General features: G+C 35.2%; 6 protein-coding genes across 16 annotated transcripts in view; 3 read left to right on the plus strand and 3 right to left on the minus strand.

Moving 5' to 3' along the window:
- Positions 1-739: 739 nt before the first annotated feature.
- On the minus strand, positions 740-3,762 carry LOC117205844. Of its 4 annotated transcripts, none has more exons than XM_033444612.1 (7): positions 3,613-3,762; positions 3,253-3,429; positions 2,572-2,944; positions 2,048-2,503; positions 1,744-1,827; positions 1,608-1,685; positions 740-1,525 (listed from the first exon to the last, which is right to left on the minus strand). In XM_033444612.1, the coding sequence occupies exons 3-7, from the start codon at positions 2,923-2,925 to the stop codon at positions 1,433-1,435; spliced, it is 1,065 nt and encodes a 354-aa protein (XP_033300503.1). In that variant the 5' UTR covers positions 2,926-2,944; positions 3,253-3,429; positions 3,613-3,762; the 3' UTR covers positions 740-1,432. The 4 variants fall into 4 exon arrangements, with proteins under 4 accessions (XP_033300503.1, XP_033300502.1, XP_033300501.1 ...); XM_033444611.1 differs by having other exon boundaries at positions 2,572-2,963; XM_033444610.1 differs by lacking the exon at positions 3,253-3,429 and having other exon boundaries at positions 3,613-3,761.
- Positions 3,763-4,013: 251 nt separating this feature from the next.
- Positions 4,014-4,955, plus strand: LOC117205847. Of its 2 annotated transcripts, none has more exons than XM_033444618.1 (3): positions 4,014-4,402; positions 4,482-4,636; positions 4,715-4,955. In XM_033444618.1, the coding sequence occupies exons 1-3, from the start codon at positions 4,091-4,093 to the stop codon at positions 4,812-4,814; spliced, it is 567 nt and encodes a 188-aa protein (XP_033300509.1). In that variant the 5' UTR covers positions 4,014-4,090; the 3' UTR covers positions 4,815-4,955. The 2 variants fall into 2 exon arrangements, with proteins under 2 accessions (XP_033300509.1, XP_033300510.1); XM_033444619.1 differs by having other exon boundaries at positions 4,482-4,581; positions 4,715-4,820.
- On the minus strand, positions 4,944-6,495 carry LOC117205845. 3 transcript variants are annotated; one of them, XM_033444614.1, is made up of 4 exons: positions 6,387-6,495; positions 6,130-6,268; positions 5,711-6,072; positions 4,944-5,617 (listed from the first exon to the last, which is right to left on the minus strand). In XM_033444614.1, exons 2-4 carry the CDS (start codon positions 6,131-6,133, stop codon positions 5,048-5,050), a joined length of 936 nt encoding a protein of 311 aa, XP_033300505.1. In that variant the 5' UTR covers positions 6,134-6,268; positions 6,387-6,495; the 3' UTR covers positions 4,944-5,047. The 3 variants fall into 3 exon arrangements, with proteins under 3 accessions (XP_033300505.1, XP_033300506.1, XP_033300504.1); XM_033444615.1 differs by lacking the exon at positions 6,387-6,495 and having other exon boundaries at positions 6,175-6,326; XM_033444613.1 differs by lacking the exon at positions 6,387-6,495 and having other exon boundaries at positions 6,130-6,322.
- Positions 6,496-6,515: 20 nt separating this feature from the next.
- Positions 6,516-11,505, plus strand: LOC117205848 (coiled-coil domain-containing protein 142). Its single transcript, XM_033444620.1, has 13 exons — positions 6,516-7,229; positions 7,890-8,107; positions 8,170-8,302; positions 8,531-8,679; positions 8,758-8,945; positions 9,348-9,539; positions 9,623-9,762; positions 9,944-10,228; positions 10,340-10,456; positions 10,534-10,687; positions 10,744-10,861; positions 10,979-11,166; positions 11,251-11,505. The coding sequence occupies exons 1-13, from the start codon at positions 7,059-7,061 to the stop codon at positions 11,385-11,387; spliced, it is 2,190 nt and encodes a 729-aa protein (XP_033300511.1). The 5' UTR covers positions 6,516-7,058; the 3' UTR covers positions 11,388-11,505.
- Positions 11,506-11,933: 428 nt separating this feature from the next.
- On the plus strand, positions 11,934-27,658 carry LOC117205833. Of its 5 annotated transcripts, none has more exons than XR_004487294.1 (11): positions 11,934-12,353; positions 13,531-13,916; positions 16,917-17,925; positions 18,328-19,420; positions 19,759-22,244; positions 22,379-22,610; positions 22,858-23,094; positions 25,400-25,711; positions 25,950-26,259; positions 26,433-26,730; positions 27,158-27,658. XR_004487294.1 is itself a non-coding variant. In XM_033444591.1 (5 exons), the coding sequence occupies exons 2-5, from the start codon at positions 13,774-13,776 to the stop codon at positions 21,843-21,845; spliced, it is 4,332 nt and encodes a 1,443-aa protein (XP_033300482.1). In that variant the 5' UTR covers positions 11,934-12,353; positions 13,531-13,773; the 3' UTR covers positions 21,846-22,287. The 5 variants fall into 5 exon arrangements, 1 of the variants encoding a protein (XP_033300482.1); XR_004487296.1 differs by having other exon boundaries at positions 22,379-22,494; XR_004487295.1 differs by lacking the exon at positions 25,400-25,711.
- The window catches only part of LOC117205835 (dynein heavy chain 2, axonemal), a 37,908-nt gene continuing 32,304 nt past the window's right edge, over positions 22,067-27,670 (minus strand). Inside the window, exons 53-63 of the mRNA XM_033444593.1 lie at positions 27,493-27,642; positions 27,192-27,324; positions 26,384-26,728; positions 25,959-26,231; positions 25,396-25,740; positions 24,934-25,071; positions 24,595-24,871; positions 23,571-23,978; positions 22,803-23,321; positions 22,360-22,510; positions 22,067-22,221 (exon numbers count right to left, since the gene is read on the minus strand). Coding sequence (XP_033300484.1) covers positions 22,067-22,221; positions 22,360-22,510; positions 22,803-23,321; positions 23,571-23,978; positions 24,595-24,871; positions 24,934-25,071; positions 25,396-25,740; positions 25,959-26,231; positions 26,384-26,728; positions 27,192-27,324; positions 27,493-27,642 — 2,894 coding nt within the window. The remainder of the gene's footprint in view (positions 22,222-22,359; positions 22,511-22,802; positions 23,322-23,570; positions 23,979-24,594; positions 24,872-24,933; positions 25,072-25,395; positions 25,741-25,958; positions 26,232-26,383; positions 26,729-27,191; positions 27,325-27,492; positions 27,643-27,670) is intronic.

Below are 27,670 nucleotides of genomic sequence, written 5' to 3' on the forward strand. Positions count from 1 at the left end.
AAATTTTTGAATAAATTGAATATATTGCTATTAAATATGATAAAGGTATAACAATTTAAAAAAAAAATTTACAATTTATAATTTTATACTTATAAATGGAAAAACATCTTTATATATGCATATATATTATAAATTCTTCACTTTATATTTTATAAATACATTTATAGAAGTATAAGTTTGGAATATATCTGTATTCACAAATGTTAATTAACATATTGAGCATATTTACTAATGCCATTGATATCAAAGTCTTTCATTTATAGAAGACTTTATACTCATTACAATATATATATATATATAAAAGTTATGCATAATATGTTTATTAAGAAGCAGATATTAGAATTTTTACTGCGTATTTTTATAAATTTTTATAATACGTGTTTATTGGATTTTCGCTGTAATAACATTTTTGAACAAACACTGTTACTGTTGCTAATCTTTTTTAACATAGATAAAATTTAGAAAGCTGTTTTAAAATCTAAAATAATTTTTTAATATCTGTTTTCTTTGAAAACTCGATTTTATATATATACCATAGTATTATTAATACCTAACTATTACCTAAACATTACCAATTTATTGTGATGTACTAATATAAATTAAAAGCTTGTTCTTATGGATCAGTTGACAAGATGATGTTTAAAATGTTAAATTATTTAAAACAATGAAGACTTAATTTTATATAATCCTGAAATAAAAAAATAAGTCACTTTGTATGCAGTACACAATCAGTATACTATAGAGTTTATAGCATGTTTATTTACTCCATTTTTATATATCATGACAGAATATTTTATAATGAAACATTTTTATGTATTTTTACACAATTATACAAATTTGTTATAAAGCACTACATCATTCGACAGGATTATTGTGTTTTTGTTTTTGACATGCAAACGTATAACAAATTTGTAAGAAAAAGCAAACGTTTCTTTGATTATAAAATATTATACAATTTTTTAAATTGCGATTATGTGAGTCTCATACCAAAGAGATTAGTGCTTTATTTATTTTGTTAATAGGTTGTATGTGTCATTTAAGAAATGTTATATCACGCATTATTCACATAAAACAAAAACAAATAAATTCGTTTTTTTCAAATTAATGGTAAACAAGAAATTACTACGATTATATATTTATACAATTATACATTTGGCTATAATTGACTTTTTAATAATCATGTAAGAGAAAGTTAATTTATTATAATTCGTATTTATCGTGCCATTTACTCTCCTTAGTGTTCACATTGATTAACTTAAATTTAATTTAGGGACCAATGTAATAACGTATATTGTCAAAATTAAAATTTATTTACTGTTAGATATAATAAAATCCTTTATTTATCATTTATTGACAATTCTGGTTTTTATTAAAGTTAAAAGAATTTAAGAAATTATTTTATAATAATATTACAATTTCTCCATATGTTTTCTTATGATAGTCGGCAGTTATCTTTAGATACTGCAGGAATTTGATCTCCCTTGACATTAGAAGTTTCCATTGTCTTTTGTCTTGTGCTTGAAGGCTTTCATGAAAACAGGAAAATTTTAACAATTTTAATGATTCAATTAGATATTACGATACAATTGTTTCAAAAAACTGCTCACCGATGATGCCTGATTTCTTTGCAAATTTTCATTTGATATTCTAGACCCATTTTCCATCCATGACCATTCCTTTGTGTTCTAAAAATAGAAATCATTATTTAACTTTTATTCATTCTCTTTTTGTTTTAAATCGTACCAGTGTCTCCTGAGAGGTTTTGACATGATCTAATTTTGGATACAACATGTGGTCAATATCAGAAAGTGGTGGAGCAGTGGGATGCTACAAAAGAATTTTTTATTACTTTTTTATTTAGACATAAATAAATGATACAAAGAGTACTCTTTCATTTGTCATCATTACTTCTCTGTTGTAGATATACATTAATAGGAATATTTGTTTCCTTTTTTAAATTTATCAAAATAAAAATGTTATGTTAATAAAGTGAAGAAACAAGTTTAATACATATATTAATTAGAATAAATTATGGATTTATACATACTTCCATTTTTTCAGTGTCTGTAGGCTGAACTGGACAACAATTGGTGTTGTGATTATATTTGTAACATTTTTCACATTTAAGATCCCAAGCAGAACAGGCTTGCATAGGATGCCTCTGATTACATTTGCGACAGTTCTTTTTATTTTGTCTTCTTACCCATTCTTTATTCTTATTTGAATTACTAGTCTCTTTATCAGAATGTGTAACATTCTTAGCAGATACATTATCAATCTTAATATTATTGTCATCTATCTGTTTTCTATTTTGGTTTGTATCCTGTTTCCTCTTTTGCATGGCAGATTTATGTTCATTAAAAATTGATATAAATCCTGATAAATTAAGATTTTTTATATTAAACAGCTTTTGTCTCATTTGTTTATTATCAAATTCAATAATTAATTTGTCCCTAATTATGCTGTCTGTCATATTTCCAAAATTACAAGTTTTTGCTTTATTCTAGAAATTAACAGATACATAGAAAAAGTGCATTAAAAAATATATATAGTTTTTCAAAATTAACTTACTTTCAAATAAACAATATAATTTTCAATAGAGACATTGGAGTTTTTGCGTGACTTAAAAAAGTTATATCTTTCTATAACTTCATTTTTAGGGGAAAGAAAGTATTTATCAAGTTTTGCTAATAATATATTCATGTTATCTCCCTCTTTCAAAGGGTTTGAAACAATTTTTTCTATAACATCTTGACCAATCTTTCCTATGTAAGTCCTTAAAAGATAAGCTTGATAATCCCGTTCTTTGTTTATAGAATTACTTGCTTTCATAAATATCATGAAATCTTTTCTCCATTTTTGCCAATTTTGAACCATATCTCCATTATCAGATAAAGGTTCTGGAGGTCGTGCATATATATCCATGTTGATAGTAATTTATTATCTACAATATCAGCACAAAACTGAAAAAATTTCATTTTAAGTATGACATTACTATATAAATAGTGTTAACGTTAGAACTAACACACCAGTAAAAATGACTGATTTTACAATTTTATTTTAAAATTTCTACTTCTTGGTACTTTATTTGCAATGATGTAATGACTTTTACAACGACAATTAAAGGAATAATATAATGAATTTTATTGTATTTTTTTATTTACTTAAAATCAAAATAATTTTGTATCATGGCTATTTATACCAATACCAGTCATTGTGATTGGTACTTGTGAAAGTGTAAAAGGGTCCTACAATTTGTTTACCGAACCCGAATTTTCCAGCTTTCCCGTTTTGCACAACTTCCCACACATTTTTAGCATTTTTACTGTGTATCATTCAATATGATGGTGTCAATTATCAGGAAAATTCCGGATCGATCATGATTTAAGTTATTTTATTTGACATATTATATTATAAAATTATGAATACCTTCTCAGAAAAGATTTGAAAATATTATTAATTTATTTAACATTTATTTTATATATGTAATGTTTGTTATATTGTATATATTTTTATAATTATGTAACATATAATTTATTATTATACAATAAGAAATTAGTTTTTTCTACATATATTATATTTTATAATGATCAAAGACATATAATTACGTACCTGATTATCAAAAATGTGTTGCGCAGTGTCACATGAACACAATCTCTCACTTTTATAGCTTATTACAATATGACTTCGTCGTATCAATGATTCCTTTTCTGAAGGGTATTTCCCTACCTATTTAAGTGTGCCTTCTTTACGACTTGAAAAAAAATGATTGATCATGTGTGTCAACCTTATAAAAAGCTTTAAGTTGACTTATTAATTTTAATGTTGGTAACAAATTTAAATCAAATTACTATAAACTTTAAATAGCTTTAAAATATAATGAGAATAGAATAATATATTATTAAACATAGTTTTCTTAGTGATTATCATTTTTCTGTGAATATCAATTAATGTCAAAGATGATTATTTATTAGGTCAAGCTTATGTTTCATCTTATTTAATTTATGTTTTAGGTTAAGTTAGCAGTAGAAGAATCTCAAAAAGTATTTGGATTTGGAGTCACAATTTTGAATAGAAAAGTTAATATAAGATGGATGAGGTACATGATTTGGAAGATTGGAGAATTTCCTTATCCTCACGAAACAATGTGATATATAATGGTACTCCGTATGTTCCTATGCTAGTGGAGAATATTCTTATACATATTTCTTTCGAAGATTACGAGACAAATGGGATTAAAACAATACAAACAGTAGGAAAACTTATTCCAAAAACTGAAACGTTTGCTACACTTTTATCTGTGACACCTGGAAATAATTCTGCATTTTCTGTTAGCCTCAAAATTTTAAAAGTTGGAGATATATACATTAAAGATTCAAATGATATATATTGTCCAATATGGGTAAGATTTTTACTTTTAAGGATTATTTATCTCTTGCTTGTTTTTGTAATGTAATTATAACACGAATAATTTTTTTCAGAAAAAATGCAGTATATTTAAAATATATGGAACTTTAAAGAAGGAGGGATTAGAAAATGTTTTAGAGGCTTCTCATTTGGTTCCAGTACAAGATGTTGTGGGTACATGGAATCTAATGGCGTCATTAAGCATAATTGCACGTTCAGAATATCGCCAGTAAGAATACTTGTCTATAAGAAATGAGAATAAATAATTACTAATGCTTATCTCATTACTAATGTTACTAATGTTTAGCTACTACCGTACCAAAGGACAAAGTAATATGTTACAGTTACAATGGGATAAAATGAAAAAGGAAAACAAACGAGTTACAAAGAAAGACATAAACATTTGATAAAATATATTATTTCAAAATCAGTTGTGAACATACATAAATATATACTTGCGATAAAAAGTATACTATATTTTCTTATGTATTAAAGTATGTATAAAATTGTTAATAAATTGTTATGAACAGATACTTTGATTAATGTGCTTTTAGTGTTTAATATTTAGTTAATATTTTTGATGCATACTAAGTATAAGAAAGCATTCTTCAATTCAATTATATGAAAGAGTATTACCATTTTAATGTTTATGTGTATAAAATTTCTTATTACATTTTGAAGGAACATGCCCTATATGTTTGCAAATAGAGCAAACATAATCTTTTGCTGGACAAAGTGATCTAGATGCAGCATGGCTTAAACCACAAAAGTGACATTGTGCAATTTGAACAAGATGGCATTTCCACTTAAAATGATTTAATTTCTGGCATTTTGTGCAAATTTCATTAAAAGCTGGGCACTTCTTACGCATATGATCACCTCCACAATAATTGCAATTGTAAATGAAAATCGTTGGACATCGTCTTGGGAAATGATTCCATTTGTTACATTTTACACATTGTTTTCCCAATGCTGGACATTTTTCAGAAGAATGATTACCACCACAACATAAACAACTGATGATATCAGTGTACAATTTCCAAATAAATGCGATTTCCTTTAATGTTAACTTGTTGAAATCAGAAGAAAATATAAATATTGGAATTAATTGTTTAGCAGCATTTGTAAATTGATGTTCATTAATTTCTGTTAAAATTTTCTTTTTTATTAATTCTTCTTCATTTTCAATATTTTTTTCTTTGATTATCAACTAGAAAAGAGAATTATAAAGTGCTTAAAAATTTACTATACATATGTATGCAACTTAGAACAATTTTTGTTATAAATTTTTAAATGTCTTTACCTGTAGGTCATCTATATATTTATAAACATTTTCTAAAGGTATCTTCTTTCTTCCTGAAAATATGTAATATTCATCAAATTTTTCTATTAATATATCTACATTTTCTTTGTCATTTGGAAAATTGAATACAAATGTATTATGAATATCTTGTCCAACTGGACCCATTAAATTTAATAATAAGTTTCCCCATTGTTGCTTGTCAGAATTGTTTTTATTCTGCGCTCTTTTAAATGCAAGAAAATTATTTTTCCAAGTGTTCCAATTTTTGAAGAATTCCTCTTCCGTCATAAATGGCGCAGGTAGCTTAACGTAAGGTACCTTTGTAGTTCTTTCCGCCGAAACATTTTTATTATGTGAATTGCCTAAAAGTAAATGTATTATATAAAGAAACTACGTATTTATACATAGAAAATAGTTACCCATTATTGCAATGACTGTATTTAAAATTCTTTACAACTTTTAACCTCTACAATCATACCGTCACTGGCTTGATCTCTTCGATGATTATACCAATTCCGTTGGTGCGATTTTTTAATTGGCAAATAAGCGAGGAATCCCCTACAGCAATTCATTTCGTTAAAAACTGTCGTATATGAATAAATATAATTTATAGATACTGTATGAAAATAATTAAATGTACACACTTCCTGGCAAACTATTATAACTGATATGTTACCATTAAAAATAAGTTATCTGTAAGAATAGATTAGATATTTCCAGGCTGCGATGCAGTATTAATCTTATAGAAGTAAAAAAATTATGTTCGTTTTTCAAACAAAACTGAGTGCATTTGAGCTTAAATTTAAACATGTGGTAATTCCCACATGATTTGATCATGAAGAATGAGCTAGCATAGTTGATGCATTGGTTTTTGGACACAGACTGTCAGTCGTTAGGCGTTCCCCTGGCAACTCTACTCAGATTACATACGACTACTTTGCCATGCGATAAGATTTCCTAGTTCAACTTCTATCCTTTAACATTTCAACATTCTTTGTCTAAGTATTTTTGATTGTTTTTCTATCTGAAATATCTGTGAATAATCTCATAGTTCGCAAGACAGTTTTGTGATTCGGTGGAATTGAAAGATTACTAGGACAATTCAATCAGCTTCTTAAGGAATTATTTACAATGAATTTTTAATCATCATCGTCTAAAAGACGTTCGATTTGGAATTATTACATTTGGCTACGATTTAAAAAATAATGTGTTTGCATTCCAAAGGAGTCAAAACGACTGTAGTACATAGTACATGTATGATGAGCGATAAAAACGATACGGTTTTCCGAATGATCGATTGAAAGAGGTGTTGATACATATAAATTTTCGCTAGTGGAAGCTTAGCCACATGGATACCAATTACAGAGCAAATATCGGCAAGTGGCTACCACCTCCAGGCGACGTTCTCGAGAAATGGTTTCTCAACTCGTCGATGGTTACAGAGAGCATAGACAATCTTATTGAATCCATAGCCTTAATCATCCAGGACATCACAGATTCACAGATCTGTGAATTCGAGGTGCGAAACATGAGTCCTTATATGTTTTTCCATGGTAAAGTACTGGTCGTAGTTTAATTTCTCATTATGAACCGTACGATTAATGAAATTAGCCTGCAATATGCCCTTTGGTGTCGTGAATGAAAGATATTTCTACGGAAGCTGCTCGAATTAAATAAAGTGTTCTCTGCTTTTTTTGTTCTGTATCCAAAAAGAAAGAATTGAAATTTCATTTTCTATTTTCATATCGTTCAGAAAATTTCTATTATTTTATAGCATCAATATTTTTAGTATAGATGAAGTTTCATAAAGATGGTTTCGTAAGATCTTTGAAATTTTTCGTAAATAAAGAATAATTTAGGTAAAAAGGTACTTCTATTCCTTCACGAATAGACTGCAAATGTTCATGCATTTATGGAAAATTTAAAGGTTCAAAAATGCACAGAACGCATATAATATGTAAAAATATATATAACATCCAATTTATGCTATAACATCTAGTAGATGAACCGAATTTTAGATTCGATTTGGATTCTCTATTTAGGTTTTATTTCTTTAGTCAATCAAAATTAATTTGTAAAATTGTGTAAATATCCGCAGTATATTCACAAATAATTATGATGATTGTCAAATTATCTTTGTATTGAATTGAACGAATTTTTATTTGTATTTTATATACAGGTATATAAGAGAGTTGCAAACGATCTAGAAGAGATAACGAAAGGGTACAAATCGATCAGTACGACGAGTCTTAGTACACATCTGATTTACAAGTATAAGATGCGTCATTTCTTGACGATATTAAAACGAAAATTGAACGTACTCGTAAGGTTCACTTCTAATTTGATAAACGAAATCGTCGATTGTAAGAGTGACGAGTTGCTTAGGATTATTTTTAGGTGAATACCGTAGGGTCGTACGTTGAATTTTCATTCGACTAATAAAAACCTATTGGTTCTAGGTTGGTGAACATTTATAACGATGTATTAGACATGGATATCGAGGTTTCTGGTCCTTCAACAAGCGTATTCTGTAATGATTGTCCTTATATACTGGAACCAATGAAGAAGATATCCGTTACTCGAATATTGCAGGTGAAAGTTTTTCTCAAAATTGTACTACATCACTACGAAAATTTTGTTCGTTCAATTTTTCTTTCTGAAACCTATAGTGTTTCAAATTTTCAACGAACGAAATCGTGAATTTCTTGGTACAAATTCGACAAAACGAATAGAATGATATTAGAAGCTAAGTCGATAGATTGTTCGATTGATTTTCTAGATCAAAGTTCGAACAATAAATGATCTACGACTTGATTCCAGATGCTGGCCAAAAATAGAGCGGAAGAATCTTGCCACGAACTCATTGACTGCCTTTTAGCAAATTACAAGCCCCGCGAGAAAACCGATCCCTCTACGACAATATCTGGCGACGCCGACGTTTCCGAAAATTCGAGTATCGAGATTTATCGGTCAGGGCAGCCAGTATTAAATTAGTATAAAAGACTATTCTATTTTTGTCGCGTATTTCACGAAAAATTGTTTCGCAGAGCGCTTACGAGACATTTAACGCCGCCGATCGAAAGTTCCGCGTCGAGAACGGAGTTGGAGGTATCAAATATTGAGAGCATTCAGACATTAGTCAATACTCAAAATGAACAGGTACTGAGGCTGTTAAACGTCGTGCAAGATGTTTCACCGAAATTATTTGGCACTGATGCGTTAAAAACTAGCAAAGGTAAACAAGAAAATCTTTTTCATTGTTTAACTCTTGCCTGGCGCAGGTGTGGCCATTTTTATCATGTGTATCGAATGAATTAGAACTTTATTTTACAGTAACAAAGCGTAGGTTTAAATAAAAAGAATTTTTACCTTTACGTGATAATGAAATTCACTTAAAAAATAAAATTGCTTATACAGTTTAATAGAATAGTAACAGAGAAATATAATCTAGATAGTAATTAATGACGAATATTTCGTCGAATTCTCCCTGACTGTATGTGTCAGAATTAATCGGACCTAGCCTCCTGTGCTTGCGGACTAAATTTCATTCTTAATTACCAATCCGTCTAACATTGAAACCACCAACATTGAAATTACCAACCCGTGAAACATTATAAAATATTCACGGTCGTGAAAGGCGAGACAAGATTGAGAAGCAGTGCGATAAAGAAGGTGAAGAATTATTATCAAGAAGTTGCGTGGGGCGCTCTATCAGGTATTCTGGATCACGTGGTTCTCTGGTGGTCTTCGGAGGCTCTGGCTACTCGTCATAATCATGGAGCACAGCAGCTTAAAGACTGGCTTAGTCAATTCATCCAGAAGAATCATGGTATAAAAGAAATATCAATATGAAACACACACTTAAAAGTTTCACGTAATACAAACAATTACGTATATTTATTAAAATTTTAGTACCACAGACGGTGAGACCAGCGTTACAGAATCTTTGTGATGCACTTGGTTACCACGCCACGATTACAGAATGGGATCAGTTCTTTAGACTGGCTTATACATCAGCTTTTAAATGTCAGTCGAAAGCTTCCTTCACGGAGGTAAGTTCTCTTTTTATTAAAAAAAATACTCAAGTAAAGAATAAAATAATATTAATAAATTGCGATTATACATAGTGTTTAGGTTTAGCGATCGGGTACTCTACAAATTAAAATGCTACATACCATGCCTTTCTAATCCCAACACATAGAATGATTTAAAAGGGTTTGTGTGAATTTCCAGGTGTCTGACACGGGCCAAATGTTCGTAGAATTGTTCCAACTGCTCGTTAGGTTGAGCAACGAATGCGAGGCAGGCGGTGAATGGGTGATAGGAGCACCATTGATAGAGCTACCACTATCGGAACAGATCGTCATCCTCCATCGATTAGATCATTCGGTACATACAGCGAGACTATGGATTGTGCAGGAGGCGAAAATCATAGCTCATACGTGGGAACTTGACGTGTTCTTTCTTTTGGTAAAAGGTGACATAGTGAACTGTCTCGAAGAACTTTCATATTTAAAGGTAAAGCTTAGGCTCATTAAACAACTAGTTATTTTTTAATATTCTTCTTTAACGTATAATTTTCTTCATCAAAAGTTTTTACACTGTGTTAAATTATTTTCTATGTTTCAGCTGGCTGATCATACAAGTACATTGTCAACGGATTCTGTCAGTGTTCAGGTATATGTTTGCGCGAAAATGAGAGCGAAAATCGTGTCTGAAGTAAATGTCAACATAGATTTACTCCAGGTAAGCGATGATTTGTAAGCGTTCGGCAGCTCTGCTGAGGTTTCTGTTTTTATATACTTCCTGTTGTTTTTCCACAGAAGTGTACCGGAAAGTGTGTAGAAATTCTGGCAAAAATCTGCCGCGTGGTCAGCCTAGCGAATCTACACATGTGTTTTCCACGGTCAAGTTACTGGAGGAAAGGGAGCGACGTCGCTCCAGTGACTGCTAGTCTTTACGTGGAGTCGTATTTCGGTAAGCAAATCGCTCTTACACGTACGCTTGATTCTCTAAAGCTGTCTATTCCGCAGAGAAAGTATTGCTTCCGGTGTTAGAAGTTATTGAAGACCCCGAGACGTCGAATATGATTCTGAAAATTATGTGCGAGGCATGGCTGGATTACATCTATCTGCATCGTATTAAATTCAGGTAAATCGTCAGCTGATCCTGATCTTTATTTCCGGTAAAAAAAAGTGACAAGAAGAAGCGAAATAGAAACACGATACGATATAAATTAGATTTTACATTTTTAAAAATATCTTTTAGCGAATATGGTGCGTTGCAATTGCTTACGGACTTCGCATACGTATCGAAATGGGTGACAAATTGCCCGATTATTTCTCAGAATGTACGAGATCATCTTTTGAAAAACGAAGTGCTGCGACGATGTGAAGGAGTGGGTCGATTGCTCCTTCGACATCCTGGCGAGGCTATTTCTATGCGTAAAAGACTCAGTACGAAATAGAATTATCATAAAATTAGGGCGACTTGAATTCGAAATGGTAAGAAAAGATCTTTTACTCTATCTAATGTTTCAGCCAGAAGAACAAACGAGCATGGATCGCCCGAATCCCCGGGATTGGAACGCATGCCAGCGGAAATGTACGTCCCCAACCAGGAACAATGGCTGGAGCTTCGTGCCTCGAAAAGATACAACTTTTGTTGCACCGAATGACCAAAACATTTTAACGAATTTATTATATGAAAATAATCATAAGATTTTAATATTTAGATCCAGCTTACTCGTTTCCAAACCAACTATACTATAATAATATAATAACTAATCAACTAAATCAACTTGCTATAATCTTTATTAAATCGACTTAAAGATAGATGTCTCATCAGCTTATTCTAGTCGTTTTAGTAGGTTTTTGTGTTTGTCTTCGTTATTTTTTCACGCTTGCTCTTTCATTTGTCATTTAAACTTGAATAGGAATATCGAGTATCTGGATGCAACTGCAATGTTACGGACGAATTACGTAACGCATATAGGCTAATTCCGCGCGCGTATTGTTCCAACAAAGCCGGAAGATCCCCGGTGCGAATTCAAGCGAGTTATGCGTCTGCGAAGCCCGTTAACGGGAAGGAAACCTTTCGGCAAACCTTCGCGCGTCACGTATTAAGTTACGCATCTCCATACGTTACGAAATAAAAAGGGACAATACGTTGTATAAGATTTAATTAGCTGAACGTCGACTATTGACTGCCTGCTGGAAATTAGTCGAGTCTTTGCTTTAGAATCTAACGCAACGCTTTTTTTAAGTCTACCGTGATGAAACGGTCTAGATTATCGTTGGTCCGTTGATTTTCGTATTTGATCGACGGAAGGACTCGGTTAATTACACCCTGTCACGTTTACGACGCGTCGAAGATTGTAATTAGCGGTGGATGCACGACGATCGATGTGCCAGTTCAGCCGCTTTCATAATTACTGCCTAGCTATGCAGAGAGGAGTTGGATAATCAACAGGGAGCCCGTTGCTTGGGTTGATCGTCGATTCGACACGTGACAGCAGGCCATCGGATTTCCCACGATTATCACTGATGAATCGATTTTTCCTCACCTACTGCGGAAATACTCGTGTTCATCGCGTTGCTTTGCTAATAATCGTTTCTGGAAATGTACCAATGCTCGTGAAAACGTGAGTATAGATAGTTTTAACGATATAAGCGGTTTTGAAATTGGTCGTGTATTTCTTTGACGTCTTCCTAAGTTACATTTTTAATTATTATAATGTAGATTATCGCTATTTTAAGATGCAAAGATGTCGATTATCTTTTTCAAAACGAAGTTCCGCTTCTCGACTTCAACCCATAGACATCGCAGGATAAAAATGCGACGAGGCGACTTGTATTTCATTCTAGTCCGTCGATCCTCGATTCTTCTTACGTAACACGAATCGGTCAACTTGCATAGCTAGTGCACTGTATGTATAATGTATAGTGCGCTAAGCATAGAACGCTCGCGGGATAATAGATATCTCGATAGCAGTGGCCCGTCAAGGCGTTCGAACTTGCTTGACTCACTTGCTTGAATTGCTTGAATGTGAGGATTTGCGGATGATAAGAATAATCCCGATTTAATTGCCTTTATTTTCGACCGTTGCCCCCGTTGGTATTACGTTAATAGCCTATTTAGAAACTTTTATGCGTTCGTTTCCTTCTTTCGACATTATTCACGCGTTTACGATCCTAATTCGTAGCAATTCGAATTTTTCCAATTCTTGGTGCGCGAGTAAGTTTAGGAATGAGCTTTTGTGATTTTCGAATATTTTAGAATTTGATTGATTGCGTTAGAATGATTTCGTATAGTGGTGGATTTTGAAACGTTCAGGTGTTTGGCAATTTATATGATACTTCATCACCATATCGAGACCAGTATCGTTCGTATCGCGTTTCACCATCGAGTTGGAGCCTGTTTACTGCTATTCCATTCTTCATCCGTCAGTAGTTTTTACAATTTTTTGGCCAAAAGTGAGCATCGATCCTGTCATGTGATTCTTGTAAACACAACTATAGAAATGGTAGTTAAGTTCGTTTCCCTTGCTAAATATCATCATAAGTATTCTATTTTCGGTATATTTTACATATTTTTACATATTATATACTTTCCATATATTTTTTCATCTCTAAATTTCTCGAATCTTGATGTTGATACAAGATGGATCTTATTATAATCTTTGAATTCGATGATAATATATTAATAAATATCACAAATATATCTTCCATTTTCATGATTAAAGAATTAAAGGTAAAGGTAATAATATTTTTCAACGTTCTCAAACAATGAGAAATAGCATTAATAACTTTCTGACGAAGGGATGCAGCGTAGAGAGCGACAGAAAGCATCTTGCTGTGCCCAAGAGGACAGGAAGTTCCGATTTGCGTCGATTCCTCCGCGGTAAACCGAGTCGACTCGAACCGAACGGAGTCGAGCTGCGAAACTCGCCAGTTGGCCACGCCAGTTCACTTTTGTTCGTCATTGTGATCATCAACACACTACGAGTATTTTCCTCGAGATTTCTTTTTGTCGTTCGCCAGTGAGATATTGTCGTTCGGACCATGTACGCGGATAGAGGAGTTAATGAAAGGACGTCGCTTACGAGACCTCTGGATTCCCCGGACTACGTGGAATTCGCGAGCCTGCTGAGGACCCGGAAGACTCGAATCAGACAGTTTCAGTGCTGCATCTGCGCCGCTGTAATGTAAGTCTTCCTATATTCTCCAGAAAAAGAGACCTTGCTTGTCTTATATTTCTTTATCTTTTTCTTCTTAAAAAGATGTGGAGAGATGTTGGAAATACTGAGAGATCGAAAGAAGTATGAGAAGGAATTCTCTGTTTTTTAATATTTTCTTATTTCTTTATCCTTCTCTTTAAAGAGATGGGGATGGTCGTTGAAAATATCTGAAAATTGAAGTACGGGGACAAGTTCCCTCTAGCGAAGGTATTTCTTAATATTCCCATATTTCTTTATTTCTTTCTTTAAAAAGATAAAAAAACCTGTTAAAATTATAGAAAGGTTGGACTGTGAGTGTAAACTATCTTCATTCTTTTTATCGTTTAACATTCCTTTGTTAGTGTGACTTAATTTTTATCATTTTCTTGGAAAGAAAACATGAACACTCCTTTATTTATGTGATCTATTGGATCTTCTTATTCTTCGTATTTCCTTATTCATGCAATTTTAATAAAAATTGTCATAAACAATTTTTTATTTATCAGAGTGTATCTTTTTATATCAGATTGGATTTGTAATAGTTTTCCAGTAGGGATGATAAGCGTATTATTGCCTGTCGCTGGAATGTTCGATGCTTTGCATGTATTATGAGATGCGATTTGCAACTGGACGATGCCAATCCAGCGTTCGAAAGCATTAAGAATTTGCGTCTGTAATTAAGCGTGTTTATATAATTACAAGAGAAGGCTGCCTTGCATGCGTGATGCGATGTAACCAGTCGTTTAAACAAATAACATGCGGATGAGGCATACATAATCAATCACAATCAAATAAACAATATAAAAACCTTTTACTTAAAAATATTCGTATAATTAATTAAAATTGCACAATTAAACCAATATTATTAATGAAATTATACAAATCACGAATCAAAAATTACCAGTAATAATACATTTTCTTCTATAATAGCAACAAATTTAGAAATCAAATAAAACTTTACAAACAAATCTTACAAATTACCAATTAATTGATTACCTTTTTCGACGTAAAACTTTAAAATTATAAAAAGGAGCACTATAATTTACAACCAGTAGTTTGTCAATTTACTAATAGTATTAACTGGCAAATTATTGCGCAAGAGAGTTCTATTCGATAATAAAACGAAGGGAACAACAATCAGGAATTCATCAATTTTTTATGATACCGCACGATACCGAGATAATTGAATTTTCCAAGTTAACCCTTTTGTCCGGGACGGTTGAGACGACTTCTGAGCGCATTTTCGATTCGGAATCCACATAAAGGAACGCTGTACGAGTTCACTAGTACACCGACCATTACCATCGTCACTTCGTGTAGGGAAAAAAACCATTGTGCATCGAGTCCCCACCGTAAGCCGATACTTACGTAAAATCATCGCTCACCTCGAACCACCGCCTGACCGGCCGATCGTTTCAGTTCGGTCTTGGAACGCGTGCAACCAGGAATGCTTTCCACGGAGAAGACCTCGTTAACCGGCGACAAGCCAGCCAGGGTGTACTACGTGCATGACGCGTTGCCATTTTATTCCCATCACAGGAGGCAACGGCTGCAGCTACGATGTTTCACGTACACGATCGCGGTGTGAGTCACATTTCCATCGTCTTTGCTTCTATCCTGTTGTCCTTATTTGTGTTCTTGCGCTTCCAGTTTGAATCTCGCGCACCTTGTGATTTTTATCAAATGAGTAGAAATGAAAAATAATATTTAGAATCATATAGAAAATAATATAGTTCGGTTTGGTTTGATGTAGTCTCATCTTTTATCTTTTGATCGAGATTCAAATTTTGATTACTCGTCGATTATATGTACGGTATTTTTGTCGTAGGAGAACGACGTCGTCTTGTTTCGTGCGATGTTAATTTGACACCTTTCATCTTGCGTTTCTGTTATGTTTTTCGATTTCGGTTCATTTGACTATTCGTAGATTGTTGGTACTTTCGACGAATAACATTTGTAAAATGATTAGCTGCAGTCTATGTATCTGATTCGATTCTAACGTTTTGGAGAGTTTTCAGATTATATCGCAGTAAAGTTGATCCGTGCAACAACGAAACCGCGGTTTCTATGCTGCGGTTTCGTCTGGGCGTAACTCGAACACGTGAGACGGGTTTACGACAGGTTCATCATGGGGCAATTCTGTCTTGCTTATTAGAAATCATCCACTCTGTTTCATTTTACAAGCTTTCAAATTTCAATATATTCACTTAAATAGCCTCAGACAATAAGACAGTGGATTATACGTGTAGAAACTTCCGTTGTTTGGAGATTTTCCGTGACACAAACGAGCATTAAGAACAACAGCTCGTCCTTATCTCATATCTCATTTGCAGAGTAAAACACCTTGCAATTCGTTTACGAGGTACAAACAGTCTTGTATGGAACTCGGCGTCTTGCGCATAGGCTGATTAGCGTTACGTGATGCTGGCCTTGATTACATGCGCGATTGTACGGTGACAATACGGTTGGCCACTGTTACAACTTTTCAAACAGCTCTTATTTCATCCTGGTGGTATTTAAATCGATGCTTCTTCGATAAATTCACTTTTACGATTCGTCTGATTTATGTATTGAACGTCATTCTTAAAACGAAAGTTTGTTTTAATAGCCTTTTGTTATTATACAATTTATCGAAAAATAACTATCTTAATTGTCGAGGAATTATCGAAGGATGACTATCTTAATTTCTATGCACTTTTGATAAATTAAACATTTTGTAGGCAAAGTGACGAAATTTTATCCTTTTTCTTCGAAGCGAATTTTTATTTTTATTGAAAAAAGTTATAGGCAATTGACTTAACGAATGAATTGTATAATTCAATAAAGTCATCGATATCACAGAAGCTTTTTACATGTTTTAGAAGCTCTAGAACAGTACAAAATTTACCTTTGGATGTAAACAATCCAGTTTGCCTATGAAGGATAAAAAAATATATATCTAATTATCAAAATATAGCTCTTTAAGCTCTTGTTGCACTTTTGTTTCAGAGCGATCTTCACTATGGCCCTTATAGTGACAGTAAGCTACTCCGTGAGCCACGATATGATAGACGTCGGTCCAAACTTCACCACCTCTTCCTCTGAGTCTACCATGAATCTCACAAGCACTTTAAAATTGGGCATTGCTCCTGGATCTGGGTCCTACACCCTCTTCAGCAATCCTTCCATCGTCCCACCTTCTAATTCTATCTTTGTGTCTGACAAAAACACAAAAGATACTGCTACGCCAAAATTAACAGACGATGAGATAAAGATAGGGCTGGAAGCAGGTCGCCAAGCAGTAAATGAGCGACTTTTTGCAGACGTTACTGCGTTGATGTCTCCATTACCCTCACCATCGCCTGAAATGAGGCATCGTTACGCAGTAAGCACTTGCACGAGTGTTGGAACACTAGCTTTAGCGGCTGTAGCAGAACTTGCAGCGACTAAAAGAATCGAAAGTTCAAGGACAATCTTTGGAGCATCCTCTGCTATTGGAAGCTTCTTCGACGCAGGCTGGCAGTTTCTGGGTATTTGCAAGCAATTCACCACCCCAGAATGTCCATCTAGTAAATATAGAACCTTCGATGGAAGTTGCAATAGACCAATGCAATGGGGAGCCACCATGACACCATTCAGAAGAGTTCTAGCGCCTAACTATGCCGATGGTGTCGAAGCTCCTCGCAGAGCAGTTACAGGAGCCGAGTTACCCTCAGCAAGGGAAGTTAGTTTGAAGGTTCACAAGCCTTCACCAAGTAGCAATCCTCATTTCACAGTGATGTTAGCTGTTTATGGACAATTTTTGGATCATGATATCACCGCTACTGCGATTAGTCAGGGTATCAATGGTACTTCTATTTCTTGTTGTCCACCATCTGTTGGTCATCCTGAGTGTTTTCCTGTTCCTGTATCTTCTGGAGATCCTGTTTTCGATGTAGCTGGGAGAACGTGTATGGATTTCGTCAGATCTGCACCCGCACCCCAGTGCAAACTGGGCCCCAGGCAACAGTTGAATCAGGTGTGTACTTCCGTTGTTTCAAAGTTTAATGCTGGTCCGCATAAATCGACATTTTAACGCTATGAGCATTAATTCTTGACGTATAATGAGATTCCATTCGAAGGACGGTGTCAGTCGTGATACAGGGCGACGAGAAATTGCTATCGGGATGGATGAAAAATTCCCTTGGAACAATGCGCGATAGGCGCGTCGCGTTGTTAATTAACTCGATTATCGTCGCATCGATGAGGCGAGTTTTGATCGTAATTACGTATTCGTTATCTCCGTAATAATGATATCGCACAATAGTGATCTAGACAATGGGAACAAAATTACACTGTTAAATATACTTGTTCGTTTCTCTTTGATTCCAAAAAGTCAAACCTTTCATATTTCAAAGTGAATATATATTATTTTGCACAGGCGACTGCGTTTATTGATGGCTCAGCAATCTATGGATCTGATCAGGATACAGCTCGTAAGTTGCGAGAATTTTCTGGCGGTCGACTGAGGATGCAGTTGACTCCGGACAATCGAACTCTCTTACCACCTAGTATGAATCCTAACGACGGCTGTAATCGTGAAACTGAGAAGTTGAGGGGCAGGTACTGCTTCGCAGCAGGCGACGCCAGGGCAAACGAGAACCTGCACTTGACGACGATGCATCTGCTCTGGGCGCGACAGCACAATAGAATCACCGAGCAGTTGACTAAGGTCAACCCTTCTTGGAATGACGAAACGCTATACGAAGAGTCTCGACGTATAGTGGGTGCTCAACTGCAACATATTACCTATCAGGAATTCATACCTATCATCTTAGGAGAGCAAGAAACGAATCTACGTGATTTGAAGCCTCTCAGGTCCGGCTATAGACAGTGGACCGTAGATGATTCTAATACTGACCCAAGTATAGCTAATAGTTTTGCAGCAGCTGCCTTTAGGTTTGCTCATACTTTGTTACCTGGCTTAATGAAAATGACTGACGAACAAGAAGGAACCTCCTCTTATGTAGAACTGCACAGAATGTTGTTCAATCCATATAGTTTGTACGCAGAGGGTGGAGTGAAGAGTTCAGTCACCTCAGCTACGAGAAATATGATTCAGATGTCATCTACCCATGTCACTTCTCAATTGACCAATCACTTGTTCGAAGATCCTATTGCTAATGTTACTGTTCCCTGTGGCTTGGATTTGGTATCGTTGAATATTCAGCGAGGGAGAGATCATGGACTTCCTGGTTACATTAAATGGAGGGAATATTGTGGATTGGGGAAAATAAAAAGTTTCTCTGATTTGGAAGGACACCTGGATCCGCAGGCCCTTCAAGAGATTTCCTCATTGTATGGGTCGATTTATGATATTGATTTATATACTGGAGCTTTGGCTGAATTACCTAGGGCTGGTGGTATCGTTGGTCCCACTTTTACGTGTCTGATCGCTGATCAATTTGTTAGGTTGCAGAAAGGGGATAGGTTTTGGTATGAAATGCCTGGACAACCACATTCATTCACAGAAGGTAAGATAATTGTTGATTATACCTAAAATTTATATTCTGAGTACTAAGATGTCTGAGGAAGTTCTTAATCTTTTTAGAATCGAATTATTTTTAAAAAGAAGAGATTTTTTTATCAATTACTAATCGGTTAGAACAGTTATTGAATAAAAAACAAAGTACCTTAAACTTGACTGGAATTTATAACTGAATTTTTTGTTATTTTCCATTTTTCAATAAAACTTTCCCAAACTTTTAGGCAAGATTAGATAAGATTGTCACATGCAATTTCACAATGTATAATAAATTTATGTTGTATTGCAATATTTATTCATGCGTTTCCATTCTTCTTCTTTTTTCAGACCAGCTTACAGAATTACGTAAAACCTCATTGGCGAGGTTGATCTGTGACTGTTCCGACGGTGTAATACAAACTCAGGTGGAAGTGATGCGAGCAATAAGTGCAGAGAACCCCATGATGTCCTGTGAAGACATCCCAGGGCCATCCTTTGAACCATGGAGGGAATACAACTCAACATCCCCCAAATTACAAGTTCCTTTCATGCTAGTCAATTGGACGCTATTAAAGAACAATATTAATGACACAATCAGAGATATCGTGACCTATATCAACAGTTCTAGGACTATGATGGACACTGACTGGTTAGCCTTCAAGAATTACATAAACGATACATTCTTTGATCTTCAAAACCAACTATCTGGTTTGCATCCCCTGGAGGTAGATGATCCTACGTCCATGGAAAAATTATCAATGGATTCTGATAGTTTTATTTTAAGAGCACCACGATCACCAAATATGTATCAAGATTGGATCACATTTAAAAATAATCTGGTAATGTCATTGAATGATTCTATACAGACGATGGGCGGTGGACCAGCTGCAGTGACCAAATGGATAGCCTTTAAACAGAATGTTATCGATCAATTCGCTGATTTAAAGAACCGGATCTCGTCTTTGAAGGCAGATATTACTCCGGAATTAGAGACGAAGAAGAAAGAGCAAGAACAAGCTTTGATGAATAAGAATAAATTAATAGGGACTTCGAGTATCAAGAAGATTTCAGCAATTTTTGATTGGAAAAACTTTAAGGATAATATTATATCCTCTTTAGATGATAGTATTATGAATATAGGCGACAATATGCCCGCCCCTAGTGATCCAGCTTGGGCTACTTTAGGAGATGATATTAAAGACCGACTTTTTGCTTTTAGGGACAAGATCGATAGTCGGAGATCTACTACAGTTCCTACTGAATTAGCCATGGGGAAATCAGATACTAATGACGATTGGATAAATAATAAACCTGATATAATTAAGACTGTAAACGATGCTGTGAATAAGATTAAGAACGAAATGCCACCACCAGCTGATCCAGCATGGGCTATGTACAGGGATGAGATTATGAAAAGTTTCTCTGCTTTCGAGAGCACTCCAGCACGTATAGAACTCGCAACATTATCCACCATAAATAAAATTTCTCAACGTGAATATCTAGGAACTTCTTCAGCAGACAAATTTAGTAATATGGAATTATCTAATTTGACTGACGATTGGTTACAATTTAGAGCTCAAGTCAACGATTCCTTAAGTAAAGTGATCCAGGACATTCAGAGCAAGGAACCAACAGAGATTGATCCTATTGCTTGGGCTGTTTTCAAAGATTCAACTAAGTCTGATTTCGCAAAGTTAAAAGATGAAATTGGAAGTATGAAAGCTGAATGGATTGCAGAAATGAGCAAATTACTACCAAATAAAAATTTTTCGAATCTCCAAGCTAAGTTTAACAAATCTGAAGACTCGTCTAGGTCTGATTATATTAAATTTATTAAACCAGTCATTCCTCCTGATGAATGGGTCGACTTTAAGAAACAAATTAACAATACTGTGATGAATATTCTTAATACTGCGAATACAACAGATAGATGTAACTTTGATGACCTCCACGAAATGTTCAACGAATCTTTCACCGATCTGAAGAACGAAATATCAGCTCTGAGGAGTTTGGTCAAGGATACTTATAATAACAAAACCGCAGCTGATTGGATTAGCTTCCAAACGAAGTTGAATTTTACAGTGAAGGATCTAGTGGATAGTTTAAAGAAAGAAGCTCAGCTACAAACAGGGAATGTGACGAGGATTTTGTTCGAAGCTAAAGACAAGTTGTCTGATCTTGAACCACCAGTGAATTCAGGCTTGACTCCGTCCACAAAATGGATTCAATACGCTTTACGAATAAATAAAACAATTTCAGATGCTTTAGAAGGCATCGACAGCCAGAAACACGCAGCACTGATGATTAGTGCCGCTAAACCAGAATCATCATCATCAGATAATCCTAAAAATCTTACGAATTGGTTGATTGTTCCTTGTCTTGCGAGTTCGCTCCATGTGTTCACTGTGGTATCAAGGCTTCAAATTCGCATGTAAAGAAATTACTACTATTTTTTATTATGCTTGTTGTATATATTCTATTATTTATAGAAATTAACTTTTATTACACACTAACAAAGAGATAAGTATAGGAGGAAGGAATCAAAAGGAAAGTGAGAGTGTCATTGGAACTGACGTACCTTTTCAATGATCGCGCTTGAAGCATTAATCCCAATTAATTAACAACAACAACAATGATAATAATAATTAATATGAATCTACGTGGCGAGACTTAATAACAGGGCAGTGCCTCTTTTTACCCAGAAGTCCGATCCCCCTGGACCTGCGTTTAAATCGACCGCTACTACGAACGATGGTCTTCCTTGATCCCCGCTTCTTTGGGGGTAATAATAACAGGGACATGTGTAGAGTCCTGTGCAGAGAAATCGAAAGAAAGTATGTAATTACTTGAATTAATTAGAAAATCGTAATTTCAAACGAAAATTCTTTTCATCAATGTGGCGAACAATTTTTTTTCGAATAATTTTTATATCGTTGTCGTCGTTGTTACCTCTGGTTCTCTTTTTAAGCTCTTCCGCGGGTCGGAAGTGAATCACCGGCATGTTGCAAACAAGTTGCATAGGGGACGGTTCGACGAGGACACTGTTCCTCTTGTCCCAGCCAGCGCCTTCCAGAAAGATAGAGCGTATGTACACGCCGTCCTGTAATGGAATGTACACACGGTTAGAAGCATGCACACACGCCGCCACTTTCCTAGCTATATCACTACGATGAATTTTTTATCCCATCTATTTTTCCGCGGTAGGTTTCTTCTTTCATCGAAGGAACGCTCAAACGGCGACCGAAAATCAGAATAATTAAATTGATTTTCCGCATGTTTGATGTGTTTTGCTTATGTTCTTTTTGATTTTTAAAATTTCTTTTCAAAGTTTAAAATATGAAGTCGATTGAAGTTAGGACGGATATAACAAGATGTATTTAATATGAAATTACCATCGGTGGTTCGATTATGGCCGACTCGTCAATGGTAAAAACACTGAATTCCCAGGACAGGGAATCGATAGAGACGTTCCAGAGCCTGGCGGATGTCTGCAATACAGCGGTAAGGAAGCCGGTTGGGAACGTGAATGCGGCCAGCCAGAACAGCAGCGGCGGATGAGTAGTTCGAGCCCATTCATTGAAGTGTTCCACCCTGCTGACTAAATCCCTTGTCCAAGCACCCAACAGTTTCAACGACGGATACATTGTCAGCCAAATCGAAGGGACTCGACCTTCGTGTACACAGGTAAAGATTTCCTCAAGGTTTGATGACATCAACACCAAACCTTGGATCGCGAGTTGAAGATCTTTCAAGCTACTGCGAGTCTTTTGCAGCAGAATGTTGTAACGTTGTATTTCTTGAAGCAATACCACATCCAATGGTGATTTCTTTGGACCTATTAATTTCTGAGCTGTTTCGTAATCGATGTCGTTTGGTATTCTCGATAGTATGTCCATGGTTAAATGAGTAACCTTAAGAAATGAGAAGTTGATGTTGATTTTTATGTCTGTTAAATTTTTTATAGCGGAACGAAATTTGAGTTATTGCTCGATCTAGTTTGTAGACCTCCAGTAACAATTAGTGACAGAGCTGCTATGTTTTATTTTATCTTATTTCTAGCAGTAAAAATCTAGCGAATCTAGTAAAAGAAATGCTATGTAAACTGTTTGTTCCTAGAGAGTTTAGATAATTGAAATTTTCTATTGTCAGTTTTTACAAACCTTTTCCTCCTTAGTAGTTTCTTCTTTGGCAACTGCCTGGACCTGAAGTCCCATCAGAGTCTCGAACATATTTCTGGTTTCCATGATTAAACAGGTAATATCTGCGTTCGGGTGTTGACCGAACGCTTCCGGTTTGTCGATGGTCGGTAGGACCGTGATGAAATCGTGATAGGATGCCAACGAACCATCCCTCGGTATGTAATAGGTTGGTAGCGATGATAAACGATAATAGGGCACAGTCAGGGCCTCCTCGGTGAAATATTGTTGAATGTACGTCATTAGCAAACGACGGTCCCAGTCGTCGGTCACGTGTCCACCGTAACAAACACCTGCTATGAGATACTTCAATGATTCCCATGGCGTCACTGGGTATTCATCAAGATACACTTGCAAGAGATTTTCCGATACCTATGTTTAAAACGAAAAATCAATCGCACAGCTACTATTTTCCACCTTATAATTTTTCTCATATTATATCTTGTTTCTATATATCATTATAATTGAATTTAAAAAACATTCGAATAAAATTATTTTATTGTTTTGATGTTTAGTTGTAGGAAATAGAATCAGATCGATATTTTGGTCGTAGTTCTTAATTGCAGATTACACACGTCTTTAGATTGAATTTTTATTTCATTATCATGATCTGGTTAAGAAGTTTTAACGATCAAGTCTATATTTGTATATTATTGAACAAAGTACTTATACAATGGACTTAAAATCAAAGTGATGTAAGACAAGATTTTGAGAATTTCAAAAGTATCAAGTACTTTTAAAAATATCAAATTATTTTATAAAAACTGGCAGTAGACCGATTTACGCTATTATAATTTTAGGCTCTCGATACTGGATTAACTCTTATAGAATAGCGATTTAATAAATAAAATTGTCAAGTAATTTCAAAAACAGAAACGTCTGTAACTAAGAAATCGAACAAATGAGAAAAATCAGATTTTAGTAACAGTGTTAGTAGAATATTTCAATCTTGTCGATGGTCCAATCGCGAACCAGTCGATGAAATTACCACGAAGTCGGAGTCGTTGAAGCTGTAGATGACATTCCAGCCCAATTGCTGGAACTTTTTACGCTCGAGGAGAATCGCGTGGAAGAATACTAGGGCGAACAGAAGCTTCTTGTATTTGGACTTTGTTTGGCACAATTCGAACTGGGTCTCGGTTATTAAGCTGTAAAGTCGTTTCATGTTTGCCTTTAAACCTTTCGGTGGTTCCGTGGTCATCTTTATACCCGCCTGCAGGATCGATATAGGGAATTGGGGACTTGGGCTCGAGCTAAGCCACAATCTGCAATCGATTCGAGACCCTTTCATTATCAACTCAAGCGACACTTGCGATCAAACGCGAACCTGAATTGCGGGTGTATTATGGTTTTACTGGCCCCTAAAGTCTCCACAATCTTGTCCAATTTCGGCATCCAACTTAGCGATAAGTGACAATTCGCTAGGAACACCCAAGCCCCCTCTTTTGCACCTACTTCTATCATTCTGCAAGTAGATTTTTGTGAAATTTTTTATTATTAAATGATACTATTATTAAATTTAGTATTAAAATTGATATTGTTACTAAGTTTAAAGTATAAAACTTGTATCAAAGAAAACAAAGTGGAAATCATGTAAGAAATGAGTCTTCTTCTATATATTCATGCTTTATAAAATTTTATTTCTTATGAATACGATAGTTAAATTCCTATTATTCCTGAAATATAATATCGTTCGATTAATTCGGATTTTTTTTTCAAGTACATTAATCTACAGAATGACATGTTCCTTAAAAGTCTAAAATTCTACTTTCTTTTGTATAAAACCGACCTAGTGGCAATGGGCGCCTGTCCTTGACCCAGAGACAGAGTCATAAAGTGGTTAGTCATTTCCTGGCTGTCGACTAGTTGCATCAGGGTGCTCGTAGGATCCACGCCGGGCGAGAGGACGAATATAAGCGGAGTCTGTGCTACGGAATCGTCGAGCACTGCCTTCAGGTCGAGTACCGGTGGCTCGACGAACCTTTGACCGAGATTTAGCACGATGAAGTTCGCGATACAGAAGGAAATTCTGTCAGGACGGCAGCTACGTATTACTAGCATCTTCTGAAACACGTTGCAATTCGTCTCCCACTCTGCTACTAGGGGTGTGTTTTCTGGTTCCGTGTTAACGTACCTAAATATTATTTGATTTTTATTTTATAAAAATAGTAAATTTTTAAATGGTGACTTTTAGACGATTTACCAATCATGTGGTTTCGTATTAATATACCTAAATATTATTCAATTTATAAAATTATTATAACATTTTATAATATTAAATAAAATTATAATTAATATTTCACAAAAATAATAAATCGGACTGTTTGATATAACAATTTACAGGAAACGCACCAATTATGCCAATCTCGTGGGAACTGTTCAAACGAAGAAACAATTCCATGAAATCCAGCCAGCTTATCGAGTTCTGTGATATTATCCCAAGTTTCATCGGGCAACCAGCCAATCGGCTTATCTGGCTGATTCTCTCTGTCCAGAACGATTCCACCACGCAGCAAGAACGCATACTCGTTAGGAATCACCTTATCTTGTGCGTCCAAGATCTTCATACACATGTTAAAGGAAAAGAGTAATTTGTGTTGTTCGAAGAGACCTCGACACGTGTTCCTGATTCAACGAGAGTTGTCTTTGAGTGGTAATAGCGCAATATAAAATCAACATTTTTATACATGAATTTATTTCATCGTTTTGATTTTTGCGATCGAGCCTATGAACGTTACTCACATATTTCGTGACATTCTGTATAGGGCTATACGTACTTGTACAATGCATAAGTGTGATATTCGTTTAGATTCTCGATTCTTTCAGGGAGCTTTATACTTTTCGCACTCTTGTCGATCGACAGCATAAACAAGGTAATATATGCGTCCAAGGCGAATTGGTACATCGGATCAATAAAACTCATGTCGTTCAAGACGAAGAAGAGGATCGCGGCACGATGTGCACAGGACCTGTATTCTTCTCTGGCAAGGTCTATCTCCTTCTCTGTTTGTTCAGACACTACCAACGATTCCTCGATAGAGGTCGAGGTCGCCTTTGACGATTGCAACGTGCTCAGTAAATCCAGGTCGTCCAGTAGAGTGTCTCCGGCCACGTTCAGTAGACTGTATGAAATCACGGCACATATAAATACCTTATGCTTCCTTAACTCTTTGGAAGTTGTGAAATCTTTTTATGTCCTTAGATAGATATATCGTAAAAGTTGCTGACAAAGAACAGCTGTCGTATGAAGACCACAAAGACAGTCGTAATATCCTGTTACACTGTTAATTCTGATCATTGTAGTTAGATGTATCCGTAATTCTGTAATTGAAACATATCTTGTTAAAAACGAGCAAGTGTTTGATAATGCTTCTCAATAGTATCATGTATCCATTCGCAAAGATCGATGCTGCGATATAAAGATATAGATTTAAAAACATTTTTTCAAGTATACCGTGATCTTTGACCCAACTGTTAGTTCTGCAACTTCCACAGGGTTAACTCTCGTGTTACGTGCGCTTTATTTCCAACGTATTATTATCATGTTACAGAGGAAGGGATCAAAAGAAGCAAAGGATATCTTACTGGAGTATTTTGTCTTCGAGTTCTTTGAGAGTTCGTTTATTGGACGAGATCGTGAAGACCAGATTGTCCTTCTGTTCTTCGAGCTGCGGCTTCTCTTTTCTGACCACGATTCCCAAGAGCTGGTCTTCCAGTCCTGCGCACAGGATAATAAGGTTCTAGACTTTGTCTCCTCTGGCTACCTCTTCCTCTACCGCCCTCTCGATCTAGTTCGCCTCCCGTTCATCCTTCTCTCTGTGTCCATCTTTTTCGCTCTCTATTATCTACCCTTTTCCAACTGACGCACGATAAGACAATTAGTTACCCTGTTCCTTAATGGCGAAGTTACATAACGTCGTTTTAGTGGATATCTCCGGGGCGTAATGGGGGTTCGCGAGTTTCGTCGTGATGAAGAGCCGGAACTTGTCGTGGTAGCTGATCATCTTTTCGTTGAACTTGATCATCATCTGGTTCTCTGTACAGTCAGAGAACACGTACTGTAG

This window comes from Bombus bifarius, unplaced genomic scaffold, assembly GCF_011952205.1.
Source record: "Bombus bifarius isolate JDL3187 unplaced genomic scaffold, Bbif_JDL3187 scf7180000007993, whole genome shotgun sequence".
Taxonomy (NCBI): domain Eukaryota; kingdom Metazoa; phylum Arthropoda; class Insecta; order Hymenoptera; family Apidae; genus Bombus; species Bombus bifarius.